The sequence below is a fragment of the Elgaria multicarinata genome, chromosome 4 (assembly GCF_023053635.1).
Source record: "Elgaria multicarinata webbii isolate HBS135686 ecotype San Diego chromosome 4, rElgMul1.1.pri, whole genome shotgun sequence".
In the NCBI taxonomy this organism is placed as follows: domain Eukaryota; kingdom Metazoa; phylum Chordata; class Lepidosauria; order Squamata; family Anguidae; genus Elgaria; species Elgaria multicarinata.
Window position 1 is genome coordinate 99777535 of NC_086174.1, and position 20866 is coordinate 99798400.

Sequence of the window (20866 nt, forward strand, 5' to 3'; positions counted from 1 at the left end):
AGTTTCCAAAAAGTTATCAGAGCAGCTCCATATAAAACCTGTTGCAGTAATCTACAGTGAACAGGGTGTGGATAACTGTGGCAAGGCTATCTCCGTCTAAGAGAGGTATAACTGATGCATCAGCTTTAGCTGATTAAAGATGCTGTGTGCCACAAAGGCCACATGAGCTTCAATGACAGGACTGGATCAATCAGCAATAATGATCCAGATGTATCAATGGTTGGACTCTGCATTCAGACCACACGCTAACCCACACTCAGTGGTTGAGTGTGGATTGCTTTGAACTTTGGGTTAATTGTTGAAATGTGGGTTATAATGTTGTCTGAAAGTAGACAGTGTGGCTTGTTAACCAGCCTGAACAACCCAGCAAAAAGCCATGGATTTTCAAGGTGACTTGTTTGAGAAAATAAGCCACAGTGCATGGTTGGCTGCATTCAGACAACACAATAAGCCACAGTTCAACAAATAAGCCATACTGAGTGTGAGTTAGTGTCTTTTGTGAACATCCCTACAAAGCAGCTTCCTATGTTCCTAATTATTTCCTGAAACCTACTAGTTCTATACAATTCAAAGAAATCTGCAAGACCAAATGAACAAACAAGCTATCAAAAGAGAAGAGATACACACACACAAAGTACATGGTGATTGCTGAAATACTAAACATGAATTCACAATATAACTGATAAGCTAGAGAGTGAATGTTTTATCATGAGAATTTCCCATAACTTGTGAAGTGGGGAGGGGGGGGCTTTGCCTAAGAAACATCCTTTTTAAAATTGCTAATGAATTTTAATAAATCTTGCTTCTGCTGAACAGGGAGAATGAAGTTTCCCTCTACAGACACTGTGTTCCCCTTTTTAATATCCAATCCCTGCAACACCAACTGTTTTCACTAGAGGTCTCAAGACACCCACTTTATATAGAAAATAAATGTTTCACTTCCGTACTGTTTGAATAGAACTGCATTGTATATTTTAAGGAGAGATCAAATGTTAAAATTAAATATTTACTTATCTGGTAAACTATTTCACACACAGCACAATACAACATGGACTCCTAGACACATGTAGATGAGGCACGAATGGTCAGGTGTATTGTAGGGCAGTTTAACAACAGCAACAACAAAATACCTCCCCCTGCCCAGGCCTAACTGTACTGCAGAAATGAAGAAAGTTTAGGACATGAGTAGTCAACCTGGTGCTCCCTAGAGATTTGGATTACTATCCATAATCGCTGACCATTAGCCATGCAGGCTGGAAGTTATAGGAGTTGTAGTCCAAAACATCCAGGGTGACTTGAGAGTTCTTGTGTGGAAGGGTTGTGACAGATACTCAATTCTGGTGCTCAAAACTAATTCCTGGGCTCAGAGTTCTTTAATTCTAAGCATACCGTATTTCTTCGATTCTAAGACGCCATCAATTCTAAGTCCATTTTTAGAGCTGTTTATTTAGGGAAAAAAGTGCGTCTTAGAATCGAAGAAATACGGTAGGTCTTTTGCACCAGTTTTCAGTTGATAAATCCCAGCATCCCTGCAAAAAGCTCAAAGCAGATCCTACAAACCTGAAGTCTGCAGTGCCTTGTGCATGGCAGAGCAGGGGAGGGTTATTTATTTATTTCCCACCTTTCCTCCAAGATGTTTATAACAGTTTACATGTTTCACCCTTTCCCATTTTATCCTCAAAACAATCCTGTGAAGTAGGTTAGGCGAATGACCCAAGGTCACCCAGGGAGCTTCACGGCTGAGTGGGTATTTGAAGCTGGATCTCCCAATACATCCCTTTGCCGCGTCCTTCTTGATCTTGGGATCTGCTTGTAATGCTCACATATATACGGTGCCACCTCTAGACCAAATGGCATGCTGGTGAAGAGCTTCTTTGCCCCAACCCCCACTCCATTCGTTTAGATTGTGCTACAAATGCAAAAAAACAAATAAGGTATCCAATTTCATGATTTTGATGTACGATTTGTAGGAGCAATTTATCCTGTGATACAAAATGATACAACTATATGCATGGATCGGATCACAAGCAATCACATGCATACAATGACTCGGTTAGCAAATCCTGGGTTAATGAACTCAAAATTTTCGGGGATGTGTACAGCGTGCTAGCCATATCCTGTTTGCAACAACAACCTAAACACCCCAATGAAGGTTGTCAGCATGTCATCTGAACCCAGATACTTTTGGTTGTGTGTGAGCTAAAAAAATGAAAGCTAATCCATAGTTTGTTCTTAGGTTAATTTTGGGTTGTTTAACCTAGCTGAACTGGTTGCATAACGGCAGTAAATAATGGGTTAATTAACCCAAGGTTTGCCACAGTATGTGCCAAGCATTTTCCATGGCCATTTTGAAATTTCAACCCTGATTGGGGGTTGCTACATAGGTTAAGTGTGGGTTGTTTAACACACAATTTGCCTCTAGTGTCCGGGTTCAGATATAATGTAGAAAAGCCTGATCTGCCTGACCAGGGGTTGAACATTCAAAAAGGCTGTAGAACACACCTGGCACGATTTGCTACCATTATATATAAACAGCATCAAAATCTCCAGATTTAGACATCACACTAACAACCAATGAATGAGGTATATGTAGGTTGTTGCTGCAAACTGGAAATGGATTGCATACAGTCCCGCTTGAATGCTGCTGTTACATGCTAATAGTCCAAATTTGTTGAACAAGCATCAATGTTGTACATTTCTCCCCAAATTTAAAAAACAAAACAAAAATGACATTACACAGGTCACTGTTGCTAGCTTTACAAATGAAGATGAACTGTTCGCACTACTACCAGTGTATTTTTTCAGCTACCGAAATGGACAGATGAATATATCACCTTGATTCTGTTAACCAAACATATAAATACATACTGAAGGACAGATGTTTCTTAAAATGCAGAAACAAAGATGTAGAGCTACTTTTTAAAGAACAAATCTCAAAGCCATATCAAAATCCCCTTTTGAAAGAGTCCCCGTTGCTAGAATCATCTTCAACTATTTATTGGGCAAGTACACCTCTCTATAGTGCACCTACTTTCTATGGCCCACTACAATCTGGATGGTGCAGATCTGTGGGGAGATGTTGCAAGGAAGTTTCTACAATGGACTGGATGTCTGTTGATCCCTTCCTATTCTACAATTATGAATAAAAATGCTAAATATCAATTTTAGGAATTATAAACAATTCAAATGATAAAAACAGATGTCTTTTATTATATGATATATACCCAGCAAAATCACCTTGAAAACAGAACAGATTGTATGAGTCTAAAGAAGGTTCTTACTGTGTTTATTCTATTACCAAAGTTTATTTATTGAGCACATAATCACTAAACATTCATCTTGTCATGTTTTAGCCAGTCCAACCCAGTACTTTACCTTCCATTTGTTTCAGTTCACATGTAAAGATGACAATTCCCAGGTAGTTTACCCCCAAGAATTGCCATGGATGAGCTGACCATGTGAGTAGCCATTTCCACTTTTAATTAACAACCTTAGAATGTGGTGGTGTTCGTAGGTTGTTTCATGACATGCAACCCAAAATTCTGGGTTGCTTATAGGTTAAACAACCCAGAGTTAACCCATGGTTTGTTGTTGGGTTGTTCAGTCTATAAACTTTCCAGAGTTTCTAGTTTCAGACACCACAAAACCATCCAGGAACGCAATGCTCCTGCATTGTTAATTAAGTGTAGAAATGGCTCATGTACTTCTCGCCAGCAATTTTGGGGTTAAACACTGCGACGTGCAAACCAGGTCATTACCTTGGACCTTGATTCAAGCTTGAGTAATTTTAAATTTTCATACATTTACATTAACCAATAGTATTTCATTTTCTATCTAGGAGCAGTGCCATGCCTATCTATCATCTGGACACAATAGTTGAGCCAGAAACTGAAATGGGAGGTTTGCCACAGCAAGCCAAACCATAGTTTGTGCTTGTGGTGAATGGCTGAGATAGCTGATTCACCATCTAGGCTTGAAGAAAAAGAAACAAAACAAAACGAAAAAACAAATCATACAGTGGACTTGGGGGAGTTGGGGGGGTTCATAGCTAGAAACAGGTCTAGTTGCAGTGTCATTTTTGGAAAATTCTCAAGAAGCCAGCTGGCCAGGCACTGCCTGTTTGTAAGTTACAATACAAAGAATTTTCAGATGCTTTCCCATTTTGGAAAAGTAGCCTTTCCTTTGATTTTATGCCAGGAGATTTTGGTCAAAATTTTTAAACCGATTCCTAAGCAAGTCTCATTAAACTGAGAGACGCTTCCTTCTACAGATATCTGATGAAGAGTGGGCTACATGATGGAGCCATTATCAGCAAAAGAAGGAGAACAGGGGTGAGTTCTGAACAATATTATTCTCATATTGGAAGAGAATATGGATAAATGAACACACACACACACACACACACCAGCAAGACAAAACAGCCAGGAATATCTGTTGCTTTGAACAAAGCACTATTATTATTATTGTTGTTGTTGTTTATTTATATAGCACCATCAATGTACATGGTGCTGTACAGAGTAAAACAGTAAATAGCGAGACCCTGCCGCATAGGCTTACATTCTAATAAAATCATAATAAAACAATAAGGAGGGGAAGAGAATGCAAACAGGCACAGGGTAGGGTAAACAGGCACTGGGTAGGGTAAAACTAACAGTATAAAGTCAGAACAAAATCAAGATTTAAATTGTTTTATTTATTTATTTTCCTCAATTAGGTCTGTTGTGACACCACACAGAGTTATGGTTTACTCATGGGAGGGGTAGGCACTAGAAATTCTCCATTTCAGAAAGAAAATATCCTACTCCCTTGGTAATACTGTATGTATGGATCAACAGTTGTTGTGACTAAGACTTTTCAGAGTAGTGTGTAGGAGGCACATGCACAAATCCAATTATTTGTTAATAGCATTTATGGATTACACCCACACAATACCTTGAAGTTTTCACCATTAACACTTCAATGGTTTTGAGTCACCTCATGGGCATAGAGGCGTCTCACTGCTCTGGCAGCAGCTACAAACATCTGAAAGATTGTCTTACAGGGAAAGCATTCCAACATATGTAAAATAAAACTTTTAGACTCCCACTTGGCACACATAGTTACAATAGCTCAATCCACATCCATAACAAGGAAAATTTGTATGTTAAGAAACTCAACACTGGTTGATTACAAGGACTATACACTTTAGTCATGTCAAAATGGACTCAAATTGAATATGGTCATAACTGGGCATTTTCAAAGGCCAAATGCAATGCTTAAATTACACATCCCAAATGTACAAAAATATCTTATTTCAGTAGACATGTTTTAAAGTATCTTCTTTTAGTAGACTTGTTTTAAAAAGTATATTATTCAGGCAGCTCAGGCTGGAGTCCGTATAACACAAAACTGTCATGTTCACAGTATTTCGAAATAATACTTGGGTCAACACCATTTTAACATCACTGAAGTCAATGGGGCCAAATCTGCTTAGATTTTAGGACTTTGGCTCTTGGGCTGAGGTACAGACAACTCAATTATACTACTCTAGATATTATTTACCTTAAAAATTATTCAGCAACTACAACAGACAATAGTAACAGAAGACAAAGCAGTATGTAGGGATGGACTCCAAAAAGCAGAAGCCAAACCTGAGCGATAGAGCTTTCCCCTTCCAGCTGCAGCCTTCCACACACCCCAAAAACCCACTCCTGAGGCTTGCTGGATCACCTGGAATGTGGTGCAGGGAGCTGCAGTAGGAGGAAACCAGTGGAAATTGAGGGGCCTCTTGTACAAATTTAAGTGTATTCCATCAATGCAAGGGATTCTCTGGTTCCCAGCCATAACCTATTGTATGTAAGAAAAACTTCAACATCACACCAACCCACCCACTCCCGCAAAAGACAAATAAATTCAACCAAAACACTGTGAGATAAGCAGCAGGAAAAGCATTTCTGATCACCTGCTGCCATTCAACGGGAGTACATATTAAAAGCAAGTATAGAAAACCACTGAAGAACTGCTACATTCCTCCTATTGGCAGAAACAAAGGAGCTCTGAGAACTACCTATAGGAACTTGGAGTTATGATATAGTAGAATGAGCTGTGAATAGAGCATGTGCTGCAGTGGTCACATGACCACTCCAACACACACTGGATTCATGCCAACCATTTTTTGCGCTCTGCCAATTTGTTTGAGTCAACTCAGACTTGTTTACCAATTCCAAGGTGGCCGTACATTTTTATAGAGCAATTAAGGATTTTAGTACTATACCTGTCCAGTATATGCGAAGTCCAGAGCTTGCTTTAAACCTATGCTTGTGATGCCATGTAAATTCACCTCATCTGCTCCACTTTCAACCATACAAAGGCTGAACATTGCCTAAGAAAAGAAATAAAACATGAGTCTGTATTAAAACGATCAAGCATAGAAGTTCCCATTAAATATCAGGAATTATTATTGCTTTGTTGCTATTCCTTAATTAAGACATTTATTAATATTGGGTTGGATCCAGCAGAGCAGGTAGCAGAATTCTGCTGACATTGGAGAGAACGGGTGGGAAGGAGACCATCACAATTCCTCCTTCCCCCTGTAGCCCCCTATGCCTTCTGAAAACTGCTCTGGAGGGCTGGGTAACCCTCCAGAGCAGCTTGAGTGGCAATTCAGGGGACGGAACGAGGAAACTGGAAAAAGTCACCCTCCCTGCCTCCAGTGGATCTGTGAATAAAAGGACCCCTTCCGCTCACAAAATGGCCAATCTGGATACAACCCAATGTGGTGATCAATCAATATACAATCTACCATATTTCAGAAGTCAACGTTATTGTTTCATTTTAACTGGGTTCGCACAATCACCATACCTCACTGTGGCTTATTTAAGCCACGACAACCCGTGGTGTCTGTGGGCACCAAACTGTCTATTCAAGATGCAACCATGGTTTGCTGTTGTGCGAACTCAGTGAGGGTGGGTTGTTGTCGTGGTTAACAAACCATCCACAGCCCTAAAACAGCCTAAAGGTTCTGGGCGGTTTGTTAATCATGCTGATAACCTACAACTGCCAGATTTGCAGGACATGACAAGCCACGATTGTGGGTTGAATATCCAAAATGGCCACAAATAATTAACTCCAGGAGTTAATTAACCTATGAATCCTGGGATATTTAAGAAGTGATTGGTCTTTGAATGGCCCATCCAACAACATTTCTCAAAACAAAACAAAATACTTTTTTGCTTCCCCCACCACCTCCACCCTGCCATGAATGTCCTACATGGCCTTTAGTGAGCCTCTCTCAGCCTCACCTCCTATCTGCAATAGGAATATAACAAAACCAGCCTCCCTGACAGGACTGTTATAAAGACTGCTGGGAGTATATATAAGATGCTTGGAACGCTTGAAATGCAGTCTGCATTCACATGGTAAGCATTACTACTCCCACTATTCAATCAAATGAGATAAGGCAAAAAGGGGGTATTGCGGGAATGCAAATCACAGCTGCCTCATATGCAGCCCATAGGATCATACCCTCAGATCCTCAATGTCATGCCTCCTGGGTTGCAAGCCTGCAGGCAGCTCCATACACCCCCACAGACCGTTAAGGGTATAAATTTAGTTCAAGCTTTTAAAAATCCTAGCAATTACAATTTCTCTCTGAAACCAATTTACAATTGTACTGAAATGGTAATTACGGATCAAAAACTCTGGCTTTTAAGCTGGAATCAAAACACAGTCATTTTTATTTGTAGTATGAAATAGTGAACAACAGTAGAAAACAGACTGTGCATGTAATACTCTGAAGGCTCAACTCCTACCACCCATCAATTTTACCAAATATAATGCTATAGAAAACCCCATTTTAATGACTTCATAACTCCAAGTGTGAGATCAATTCAGTGACCTCCTTTTGTCCTCTGTTTGTTACTGGAGACACCATTATTAATTACAGCCTAACAGTTTTCTGAATTATATAAACACAGAGAAATGTCCCTGATTAGCAATGCTAGAGCTACATGATCAATGGACATTTTGACACTAGTATATACTGCAGAGAAAGAGAGACTGATTCTTGTATTTAACGTTATAAAAGTGACTGTGCCCTTTTACCCACTGGATTTTCCCCTTTCCTCATCCCAAATAGATTTATTGGGCTTCTAAGAAATCAGATCTCATATACTTATGCTCAATCAGAAAACACTTCAGTAAATATTTCAAAATTCAAACTGTTCCCTTTATAAATCTTGAGATAAGATGAAATATTATTACGCTTTTCACAAGAGATGTATAAATAATGTATTTCAGATACACACCATTTCACAAAATATTCCTTGTGAAAGGACTTGGAGGGAGAAGGCCTGGAAAACTGCCATGTAGCATGTCTCATCTTGCATTCCTTAGACAAGATTTTTCTTACTAAGCCTATCAATAAATTTGTTGACCTGTTCAGATAACATGCTAAACTTAAGCATGTTTAAATGGTGGTTGTGCAGCTTCCATGGTTAGGAATGGTTCACACAACGCACTAAGCCATAGTGTTTAGCACAGAATGCTTAACCACTGTGGCTTAGTGTGTCCTCTGAACAGGGTCTATGAAGCAATCAAGCAAGGAGAGAGCATAAAGGAACAAAAATGTATTCCAATAGTATTTTCTTTTCAGAAGTTACTTTTAAAACCACAGAAGAGAATGGAAAAAAAAATGGGATTAGGATGCAGTCAACTGAGCTTGGCATATAAGGCCAGATCTGTAGGTCCATCACAGGCAGTACCTGTTCACATTGCTATCTGGACCTTCTAACAATCTGGTATTAGAAAGACATCCTGGAGTTGAGCTGATGAGCTTACTTGTCCTCTGTTTTGTTTAGTGCTTGCAGGATTTTTACAACCCTCTGCTCACTCCAAAGACTTTCTAGATCAAAGAATGTACTCCTGCACAATTTGGTATCCCAGTTATACATCCAACATATTTTCAGGATTTGCTTAGTCACACAATACCTGGGCATAAATTACAGGTGAAAACAGCAGAGCCAAAGGGAAGAGAAAACAGGAGGAAAGAAGAAAAGGGTCAGTGGACTGAAGATTCCAAGAGGTTGTAAAGTAAGACAAGTAATAAGGTGGTGGAAAGGGGTGGGGTAACATAAGAAAAGGAAGTGTTTCAGTGACCATGGGGCTGTCTATACACTTTAAAAGCCCCACGGTGGCTGCGTGGTGGTGCTGCACTGGTTATACAACACAGCAGCCACCTCGCAGCCACTGTGGGGCTTTCCCGCGAAGCTGCGAATAAAAAATGTTGGGAATTTACTCTTTTTCGGCTGGACTGAGGTGAATACAGCCCTTCCGGAGTTTAACGTCGCTCTAGCTTTGCTGTGGAGGTGTTCCCTGATTGGTCGCCAGAAGCCGGGAGGAGGGAGGCAGAGGGGCAGCTCCAGTACCCGGATGACTGCCGGAAAACCCGTGCTTCCTCCTGGTGTAGGGATTACCCAGCGCCACCCCACAGAAGCAAAACCGTGGGGTTTAGGGGCAATGCGGCACCGTCAAGGCAGCCCCCATATAGCATCAGAACAGGGTTACATTTTGTGGAGCCTTTCCTTATGTCTATCAGAACAAGTAGCAGAGGTGGAACAAGATCTGGTGCTGAAGAAGGTAGGAAAGGGAAAGTAATCTGGAGATAGTTGGGTCAGAGTGGGAGTCCACATAAAATGTGGAAACTCCGAAGGGAAGGGAAGAAAGAGTACCAGAGAGAAAGCAAGTGAAGCCAGGTATCCACAGGATGGAAGAATGAGTGTAGATAGCAGCATCTCAAAAGTGGAGGAAGGAATAGAGGAGAGAGAGGTTACAAGAGCAGAAAACAGCAAGCAAATACGATTATCATACTCATTAGAATAAGTGAAAAAGAGGCCAGATTTTAAAAGAAAAGATGAAAGGTAACAACAGTGAGGAATCTACATCATAACAAGGATATGAAGTCTTAAGGAGTGAAAAAGTAATACTAATCGATGAAGAGAATCTTTTTTTTTCCATAGGAGAGCTACTGTTGCAAAGAGCGAAGTGGAACTGGAGACAAGAAGTTGGGGAGGTAGGAAACAGAGACACAGTTTGAGGAAAGGGGGTGATTAGGAATGGGACCTTGGATTAAGGGAGACATTTCCAAAGATGAGGACATTGAGGAGGAAAAGCTAAACAGGTAAAAACGGTGGACAGCAAAAGGTAAAAGAAAAAGGATCAAGGAAGATAGTAGTCAAGTGAAATCTATGCCAAGATGCAACATTAGAGTTCCATTTGGGCTGCAGCTGAACTAAAACAATATGAAGGCAGATCAAAATGAAAAATTTTCATTTTCACGTGAAGTTATTTACAAAGCTATTGGTGGTATGACCAACCTTCAAAAATTATTTACAATCAAATTCTTTGAGTATTCAATGGGATCTACTCCCATTGATGTACTAAAACATTAATTCCTAGAAACAATTACAAATACTATGCAACTCAACTGAAAACAGCATCAATTCGGCAGGAAGAAGCAACTCATTTCACCTTGTCCTCAGTCTGTAAGCAGCAAAGACAGAGAACACATCTTTCCCAAAGCACCAATAAAATATAAAAAAATAATTAAGGGTGCAATCCTATGCAAGTTTAGACAGAAAAAATCCTATGACTGCCAACATTCCCCAGCCAGCCCTAAGTTCCACAATATGGCTCAAAACCATACCCATCTGCAAAGCAGAGAAAGAGACATTAGTGGAAGCCTCCCATAATACTGACACTAACTGGTAAGCACTTTCTCTTGGGTTCTTCCCTTGGGTAATGCGTGTGAAGGAATCATGTGGACAAATCATCAAAATGATTCCTTCCTATACAAACTGTTTTTCCTGGCCAGGCAACATTCCAACCAAGAAAGTCTTCATCCATGCTCACAAGGTTCCTTCATGCACACAGTTCTGGAACAGCTTGTGTAGGAGAACTACTCCCACACCACTGCTGGTAAGTGAAAGAACAGCACTGAGGCACAGGCTGTGTTCAGGCAAACATTTAAAATGCTGAATGATATGATGAAGGTGACATATGGTGATTCTGCTAGCACAATGACTAGTCATTTGAATGCTCTGGCATGGCACAGATGGTTTGCAAGATCACAGCTCATTGCCGCAAGGCTCAACCTAAGAGTCTATTCTTTTCCAGGATGTAGTATTATTAATTTTCATCCTGCCTTTCTACAAAAATAGTGTGGCAGTCAATAAAGTCACAACAAAAACAAAAACTTAAGCACATTAAAACGGACTGGAACAGAAAATTAAAACAATAGCTGGTATAAATTACTCCTGGTTAATAACAAATTAAATTATCTTCAGACTCACCTAAAAGCAAGCAGTGATGGGGATATCTTGGAAGGTAATTCTAGATCAGCCTTCTCCACCTGGTGTCCTCCAGATGCTTTGGACTGCAATTCTGGACCTGTGACCACACTGGCTTTGGCTGATGGGAACTGAAGTCCTAAACATCTAGAGGACATCATGTTGAGGAAGTCTGTTCTAGAACTTGAGCACCATAACTAGAAAGGTCCTCTCCACTATACATCCAAGAGCAGAAGTATCTTAGGAAAGGCCTCAAAAGAAAAATGGAGTTGTTGGGCAAGCCTATCTGGAAGGTGATACTTGAGATATTTTGATCCTAGTTATTTAGGGCTTTAAAGGGTTAAAACCAACACCTAAATTTGAGCTGTTAAACTGTGACCGAGTGGGGCATTGTGATCCAATCCAGCAGTTTCAGCCAGTATCCTGGCAGATGCATTTTTAATCAAAAGATAAGTACATGTAGAGTGCACAACCACAGTCTGGCCTAGAAGTTACAAGAACATGAATGACTGGGGCCAGATTTGGTTTCTCTAGGAAAAGGTACATTTGGTAAAAGCATTCCTGACTACCTGGTCATCCAGGAAAAGATCCAGATGTGGGAGGAATCCCTGAACCTGATGCTTCAGGCAAAGTACAACTTCCCCCTCCTCTTGTTATAGTAGGCTTCAATCTTGTGAAGAGCTTCTAAACAATATTCTCCACCTCCCCCAAAACCATCTCAGCTGTCCAAAATAGCAAGACAGATCCATTCGTCATATTCCGACTCAGTAATGGGGCAAAATATAATTCAGAACCTCTTGTGCACCAGAAGGAGAAAAGTTGGAACCATAGAATAAAGACTTTCTACTCAATGAAGCTTTTTTTTTTGTTACCTAGGCACCACCTAAAATCAAGCTCCAATTTTGCTAATGTAAGAAGATGACCATATTTCCCTTCATTTTTGTTTCCTGCTTCAATTAACTGATTTATTCTACTTAGTGTTAGAGACAGATCCAAGTAAACAGGTAAATTTTATATTTTAGTAAATGCCACGGGAGTGAGGGAGCAGTCATGATTGTTTCTTTGTCCAGTAGCCATTAGTGCAACCTGAAATCTGCTTAACACTAGCCAAGACCAATATAATTAAATAAATATATGCACAGAGAGACAGACACACAGAGTTGAAAAATCTAATTCTCCCATTGAAATATCTGGATAGATCTTGGTCCCTGTTTAGGCTGGCAAAAATAGATACACATCGATAATTATAATAATCCAATAGTTTACACTGACCTAAAAACACAACTGCAAAGCATATCCATTCACCAGATATACTATTCCAGTCACTTACTCTGAAGTAGTCACTGCAGGCTGCTAAGACTGCCTTGTGGGCATGGAATTTCTGTTCTTCTGCAATGAGAGTTATATCACAAAGTGTCCCGTCGCTTCTTTGTTGGTTCAGAGCAGCCAAGACAGCATCATTATGGGAGTTGGACTGGCAAAGTCTCTGACCAGTCAGCATATCTTGAATGCTGCAAAAGATGAAAGAAGGAGTACATCCAGGAACATCAAAGTACAGACACTGGATGATATGCACTGTAATCACAGGTTTGCAGCATTATAGTGTGGTACAAATATTATCGTGGCCCACTAGATAATGGTGGATTTAAATCTTCTATACATTCACAATGTGGCCCCAGGTAAGCCATCATCTCACCACCTCTGTCTCTCATCTGTAAGATGGATGTAGAGCAGCCTACTTCACATGATTATTGCAACAATGAATAAGGAAATGTTGTTACCCACCTAAACTTTGGGTTTGGGAGACCTATAGATTCATAAACAAAATGAATGTTCCCGAACAGGTTGACAGATGCTGTACTGATCTAATTAGGAAATAAAACCACCCACCCACAGGACCTACAAAAGGAGAGCACAGCAATAACTACAAATGCTCAAATGTTTTCATCAGTATCATATCCCTGAAGGAATATAGCTAATATTACAACTGGTGTTTGAGAGCAAAAGCAGAATGCAGTTTTTAGCCAACAAGTTATGCAGTCCTACACCATTTTACTTAGACGTAAGCCCCATTAATTTTGATGGGACTTACCTCCAAGTATTTCTGCTCAAGGACACAAGCATTTATTTATTTATTTATTTATTACATTTATTACATTTTCCAGTAGCTTTTGGTACCATACTTTCAATTTAACTCTTCTATACTTAGAAAAGGCACTTTATAAATTTGTTTTGTTATGGTGATCAAGCAGAGCCCTAAATAAATCACAGTTAAAAAACAAACAAATGCAAACAGTGAGGTGCATTTGACAATTGTTCCAAAATAATGTAAAATATATGAAATTTGCTTAAGGATTATTTTATATTACCCATATGCAAACATGCTATGCGATGCCTGTTAATGAGAATGACTTTAGAAAGCTTACTTGATTTGTTCCCTTCCCCCAACTAAAAATCTCCTGGTGGTGTGAGGAAAAATAAATAAATCCTAAAAGCTTAACACCTCTTTATCTTAATTTATGCTTAATTATTATAACAAAATTGCTATTGTGTATTTGGAGTTATTGAGACCCCTATATATGGGGTATGCAGCAGCGTTTTTGTTTCTTTTCCCTCCATTCACTTGATAGTCTAACTGCTTCCAATAACACTTTTACCAAAATTCTCAAACAAAAAATGGGAGTGGAGGGATTGAAGCATCTGTCCCCTACAGTAAGAAAATTCACAAAGTACCATGGTTTTAGGGAAAGGTTTACATGTTTTTGTCATTCTTGAGCAACAGGTATCACCTCCCCAAACACAGACGGGTTAAAGTGTTAAAGTACTGGAATATCTTTCTAAATATAGTACTGGCTTCTTCTGATAATCTGTTAAATTACCATTGCCAATTCCTGTCAACACCTTTTGCTGAAACATAAATACACACAAGCTTGATAAGATGATTTAAATACAAACAGAGACACAAATATTTCACTATAGTCTGAGGACACAGGCGCATTTTGTATTTCTCTAGTCTGGCATTCCACAACCTGGTAGCTTCCAGATGGGCAGGTCTACAAACCCCATCTTCCCCAGCTATCATGAACAATGGTCTTGCTGGCTGGGGATAATAGGAGTTCTACTCCAATGCATCTGGAGAGCACCAGGATGGGGAAACCTAATCTAATTGGTAATTCAGATACAAAACCTGCACTGGAACACTCATTTAAAGGAAGTTGCTCTTCTATATCCTATTTCAAGTTAACCCATGAACACAAGTGTTAGGATAGGAACTGTTGCAGGATCAAGCATCTGGTGACACTTCCTTAAGATTGAAATCTGAGCCTAGTTCTATGAACTTGGGGACCAGAGTTCATCTCTCTCTCTCTCTCTCTCTCTCTCTCTCTCTCTCTCTCTCTCTCTCTCTCTCTCTCACACACACACACACACACACACACACAAAGCATGCTTATAATCACATATGAAATAATGTAGAAATATGTAAAAGATACAGACCAGTTACCCTGTAAAAATGACCTCCCACTATTTTATGCATTATGCCCATCACCGTAAACGTCACAACAAAATTAATTGCCTTAATCAAATCAGGCTTGCAGGAAGGAGAGTCTCACTGTTCTTTCTCCTTTATTGTTCATCACCCATAATAAAAACAATCTGTACCCAAAGTTTTGATGGCAATCTGGTGGCTGATCCATGAGGATCAACACAATGCTGCTCATTAACAGGAAGACAGATCTTTTTTGTGTGTCAGTATGATTAACATGCAAATGAGCTCAGAAAACACAGCAGGAACAAATATTTTCTATGTAAATGTTTCTATGGGGAAAAGTTACAGTGAAAAATCATGGAAGCCCATCACAGCTGCAAAAATAAATCCTCACAGACACGAATCGGTACAGTCATTTTGATGCAATATTTATGTATGCAGTTTGTCACACTGCTGTCCTCTAGGCTAGCATTCAGTACATGAATGTACACTAAATGAAAACTGGCTGGGACAGCTCCCACGAACTATACCTGAGGCACACCTCAGACGGCATCCTTCAGCTTTGCCCTTCTGAACCTCTTGCTGCTTAATAACTCGCAGGGAAAGCGGCACGCATTCCAGCTAGAGGGGTGGGGGGAAGAAAGCAAGAGTTAGAATTGAAAGCCCGAGCTTCTATTCCCTCCATAAAGAAAGCCACCACCACAAAAATAATCAGGCAAGATGGTGCCCCTTTTTAATGGAACAGATCAGCTGCAACATAGTAAGTAAAACTAAGCTACATACACTTACATACACGACAAATAGGGTACAGAAAGTCATAGGTGGAAAGTAGTTCATTGCCTGATTGTTGCATAGTTTCTGAGAGCAGGCTAAATGGAGAAAATTAAGGTGTATAATATGCAGTTGAAAGACCTAACCTCGAGACTCTAGGATGCATTTTTTTTCCTTAAGCAAAATTTGAAAAACAAGATATATTAAACACATTATACACATTCTGCACTATCTATTCTGTACCTTTTCCATTTTGCTCTGACAAATTATATCATATATTGCAGGCCTCTTCTAATCATGTTGTACTCACTGGGACCCAAATTGGGCAAAAAGCATAAGAGTTATAGCTTCAAAAACTCTTACACAGGGTACAAAATTAGATTTTAGCACTGTTCCTTTAAATGTGCAGGACGTTTTGTGGAAAATGTAAAACCCAAAGGTGGGAGGTTTACTGCCTACCCAAAAACAATAAAATTAAAAATACAGAAATTATGTAGCCTACATGGGATTGTCATTTAAAAAAAAAAAAACATTTCTGATCACTTCTTTCCAGTTCACACGGCAGCCTATATCTGTGCACTGAAGGTCCAAGAAGTGGACCTAAAAACCTTGAAAAGATAATTAAGGTCGCCAGCCAAGAGTTGTAGACTTTTTAAAGTATCTATGCATAGGATTGCACCCCTTAGGTGGGTTTGAATTGACTCACAATCCTAACTATTTTAGGAAGACTGTACACAATAAGGAGGAAAAGATAGAGCCAAAGCAAGATGATGCAAGTCTATCAGTAATTGTTCCCACATGAGCCTTACTAATCATGGTACATCTGCCGGTGTTATTTTGACGTTTCACTACTTCTGAAGGTGAAACAATCTTTCCAGCCACCCTTGTTTTCCACGTTCCAGAACGGACATCTTTTACCACCAACAGTAATCTGGGATAGTAAATTTTCCAGTGATTTATTTTTCCATAGGAAAAAAAAATCCATTTTGTATTTTTTTTTTTTTTAGGAAAATGAATGGATGCCAGTTGCAAATACAATATTAGGCAAGCATGGTAGTTTCAAAGTTACAATTAATATTTTTCATGTGATTATTCCTAGCGTGTATGTGAGAAAATACATGATACTGATATATATGCCTCAGTGTAAAATGGGACTAAGCAGTCACAATGGAACTGAATGTGCCCCAACAAGCTCAAGAGAAAAGAGTTGAACTCTGTTGAAATCGATGTGCGGTCGTCAGCATATCATGCACACTTCTTAATTAGTGGCCTGTTTGAACATAATGGTGGTTTTGGGCAGCAATTTGTGGGTAAATTAATGCAAACAAAATTGCGGGGAGGTGAGCCACTTCTGGTTTCAAGTCACCTTTGCTGCAGTTATAGGTTGTTCCTGTGATGTCCAAACTCAGGCACTTGGGGTTATTTGTGGGTTATTTGTTTGTTCTTGGGTTAACTTGGGGTTGTTTAATCCATGAACAACCCCACGTGCCTGGGTTCTGACATCACAGAAACAACCTACGAATGCTGCATTCATATATTGCTGCAGGAAATGAAAGTGGCTCGCACATGTCCCCACAATTCATGGGTTAATTAATCAACCCATGAATTGCTGCCATTATGTCTGAACAAGGTTACTGTGTCAGTTTTTAGTAACTTTTTTCCTCAAATTTAAACAACGCAAGGAAAAGTACATTCTACTGTCTTCAAGAAATTTTTACAAGCATTCCAATAAAAAGTCTACATAATATAACATTTAAACCATGAAGTGGGCTTTAATTTCCTCAATATTTCAGGTCAAGGATTTGTGGTGTACTGGGACCAAAAATTAATTAATAATTTTTTTAGCTTTATTTATTAAAGACAAGTAGAGTAAATATGCTAAATTAGATCACTCTCTAGAGCATCTGAAAATATTCTAATGCAACCTGATTTTTTAAAAAACAAATTACCGTACACAAATTAACCTAACTTGCATAGGACATTTTTCTGGATTTTTTTCCCCATTCAAAATTTTACTGAAAACTCACTTCACCAGTATATTAAGAAATCATCCATAATGTACCTACACCACAAGTTCCAAAAGTGTTGTTTCCAGATTTAGGGCAGAAGAACAGCCCAGAAGAAACCCCCAGGTACTATCAGAGGTTTTTACAATAAGAAGTGCCTTATGCATTTCCAGTGCAGCTCTTCACCAGGACAAGTTTATATAATCCTTGAATATTTAACTTAAGAAGTATACTATATCAGATTTTTGAGCTTTTATATAGATTTGCCCCTGGAGCTTTTCAAGGGTTCGTAAGTACATGGTATATGTGTGGGAATTTTTCAAACCTTACAATGCATATATATAGGTTGGGGACAGTGCTTGCCACCATGATGATGCCTGTTCATTGTATATCCAAGAATGTCTGAAAAGTGCTCAAACCTCAATATGTAGAAAATTCAAGTGATATATATGTCGGTTAAAGACAATGCTGAACAAGTGGAAATTTGGAACAAGTGGAACAACAAATTGTTTTCACTTGCTCTCCTACTTCTGCTCCATGCACATATACCCCAAATCTGCTCCAGAGCATCCCCATACGCACTGGAGCAGGTTTGGGAGCACGAGGGGGCCTGCAGGAGGGAGGGGAAATCCATGCAACCAACTATTCTGCTGGTTGTATGGCCAGCTTTGGATGCGACCCTATATGGGTCTTTATCCATGAGGCATTTATTGTGCACTTATGATTCCTCACTCATAGCACTTTGCGGGTCCTTAACATGACATTGTCATCCCCCAGGGTCTCTCCCCTGCTGTGCAACCATTTTAGGGAGGCGCGGTCTAACAAGGAAAGTCTGGTGTATCCTGAATGATGCCATGAAACCTCATGTATTTCTGCAATCCCACTATACCACAGTGCCACCTAGTGGTTGTGTAATGGAACATATACAAAGGCAGAGAAAGAAAACCCGGGGGTGGGGGTGGGGAAACATATGTAAAGGAACCAATCTTAAATCCACAAAGAATCCAGAAGCAGAGGCCTTGGTAAAGTGGTGGGTCAAACCCCTCATGTAGAAAAGCCCTAAATTAAGACAGCCCTAAGGCTCAGCTCACCATGTGACCAGAGGCTAAACAACCAAAAACTGATACATTTTAAATAAAAAATACTACTTTGTTGCAATTGGTATCAGAAATACAAGAAACCTTTCACTACCACTCTATTCCACATTCTTGAGGCTTGATCTAAATTAAGATGCAGCACAATGAGATGGCAAAATGGACTAAACCATTTCAGACTACAGACTGGCAGATTGCATTGTTTGTTTTGTGGGGAAACATTAAAAAATGGTGTCCTGCACCAAAAACAGGACACTTCCCACTACTCCACAGGAGTCTGTGACCTCATTCTGCTGCATATGTAGTTCCTACCCTAACTAGAGCTAGCAGAGCTGACATCTATTATTATTATTATCATCATCATCATCATCATTATTTATTACATTTATGTACTGCCCCATAGCTGAAGCTTTCTGGGCGGTTTACTTACAATAAAAACACTTAAAAACAATATACAAAAAATTAAAATCACAAAAACATACAATTTAAAACCACAAAAGCATACAAAAACAAACCCAGGCTAATTTCATATTGCTAAATGCCTGGGAGAAGAGAGCTTGATGTATATTTTTTTCCTTTTCAGAAGGGCTGATTGCATGGGAGAGAAGGTGGTCACTCTGCTCATTTATACTATATGTATGCAGCCCTCATCATCCATTGCCCCATCGCCTTTATCATTTTATCAGATAGGTCATTCTAATAATATATTAAGCTGCAGAGCAGTAGCCAGCGGCTTCTGTCCTAATATCAGCTTTTTACACTATGCGCCAGTACTTTAAAAACCTGAAAGTTCTCAGAGGCAATATCTTCAGGGTTGCACTCTAATGCTTACTATTGATAGTGTCAGCACGACCAGCAATTACCGTCTTAATAAACCTAGGCATTGCCGTGTAGGATATTTGATTCCAGCTGCTTTGATCTACCACACAGCGGTGAGCAAACACTGCCCTGTAAAGGGTACGCTGACTTGAAAAGCACATTCCGCCCCAGGAAGGACATTGCAACCAGATTAAAGCTACAATCCCACAGGCACAGCACATCCCATGAAACAAGAGTACCAAGCATTTACAGTCTTTCAAAACCACTAGGAGCTATAGTGAAGCTGATTTGTTGGGAAATGAAAATAGTCCTCTATTATTCGTGAGACAAAGAGAGAATAAGCAATATACTTAGTGCTAACAAAATGCCGCTCTCTGTTTTTTTAAATTCTTTGCCTGAATTAAATGATTCCTGGAAGTTATACAAGCAATAGGTATTTTGTTTCCTCATCCATACCCCAGGAAAGTTTTAAAAGAGGAGTGAGGAGAATAAAGAAACTGAGGTTGCAATCCTATATACTGTATACTTACCTGGGAATAAGTCTCATTGAACTCAGTAGGACTTACATCTGATTAGACATACTTAGGATTGTTCTGTGAAATTATTTTGGTTATATTATTAACAGTGCTGTCAATGCTGTTTCACAGAAAGTATAACATGGCAATAGTTTTTTTTAAGGTATATTCAGAACTATACTGTGCACAAATGAAAGTGTTTTTAAAACCCATATCAAACAAATGACCCATGAATTTAAACTTCTACAAAAGTTCATGCTGGATATGTTTGCTTTATTGCCAAGAGTTAATAAAAAGTCAGGAGTGTCTACATTTATTCCATATAAAGCAGACTGTGATGGAAAATGTTTCTGACATAATAAGGACATCAACCTGCTCACAAATGTTTGGAATTATTTTTATGTAACTTCAAGCAATTCCATTGTTGTTTGACCATAAATTTCAAACCCATGTATTAATCTCACAAAGACGCAGCAACATGGGATGGGCTTCAAAAGGAGAAACAGAGTGGGGTATGAGGGTAAAGCACTCTTTATTTTTGCACTCTTATATGTTTGCTGCCAAACAGGATCACAAGTATAAGAGGAAAGAACATGGTCTTTTTCTGCCTTTTTCAAATAACCCCACAAGCCAATCAAAGTTATGGTCAAACATGGCACTGAATATCATTTTGGGGTATGTGAATTAATATGTCATCACCAAGGAAACATGGAGGAGAGACATATGATTACTAAGATAATCCTTAGAATTCCCACCTGAATTACATCCCCCTTGCATAAACAGATAAAAATTAAGGATTAAAATCTTTTTAAAAGACTATAATTCCCATTGTGACTTTATAATGGCAGTG

General features: G+C 39.3%; 1 protein-coding gene across 1 annotated transcript in view; it reads right to left on the reverse strand.

The window, feature by feature from the left end:
• The window catches only part of KLHL32 (kelch like family member 32), a 77002-nt gene that overhangs the window by 46895 nt on the left and 9241 nt on the right, over nucleotides 1-20866 (reverse strand). The window contains exons 2-4 of the mRNA XM_063125762.1: nucleotides 15342-15432; nucleotides 12655-12835; nucleotides 6254-6361 (exon numbers count right to left, since the gene is read on the reverse strand). Of these exons, the coding sequence (XP_062981832.1) occupies nucleotides 6254-6361; nucleotides 12655-12835; nucleotides 15342-15364 (312 nt within the window). The 5' untranslated portion in view covers nucleotides 15365-15432. The remainder of the gene's footprint in view (nucleotides 1-6253; nucleotides 6362-12654; nucleotides 12836-15341; nucleotides 15433-20866) is intronic.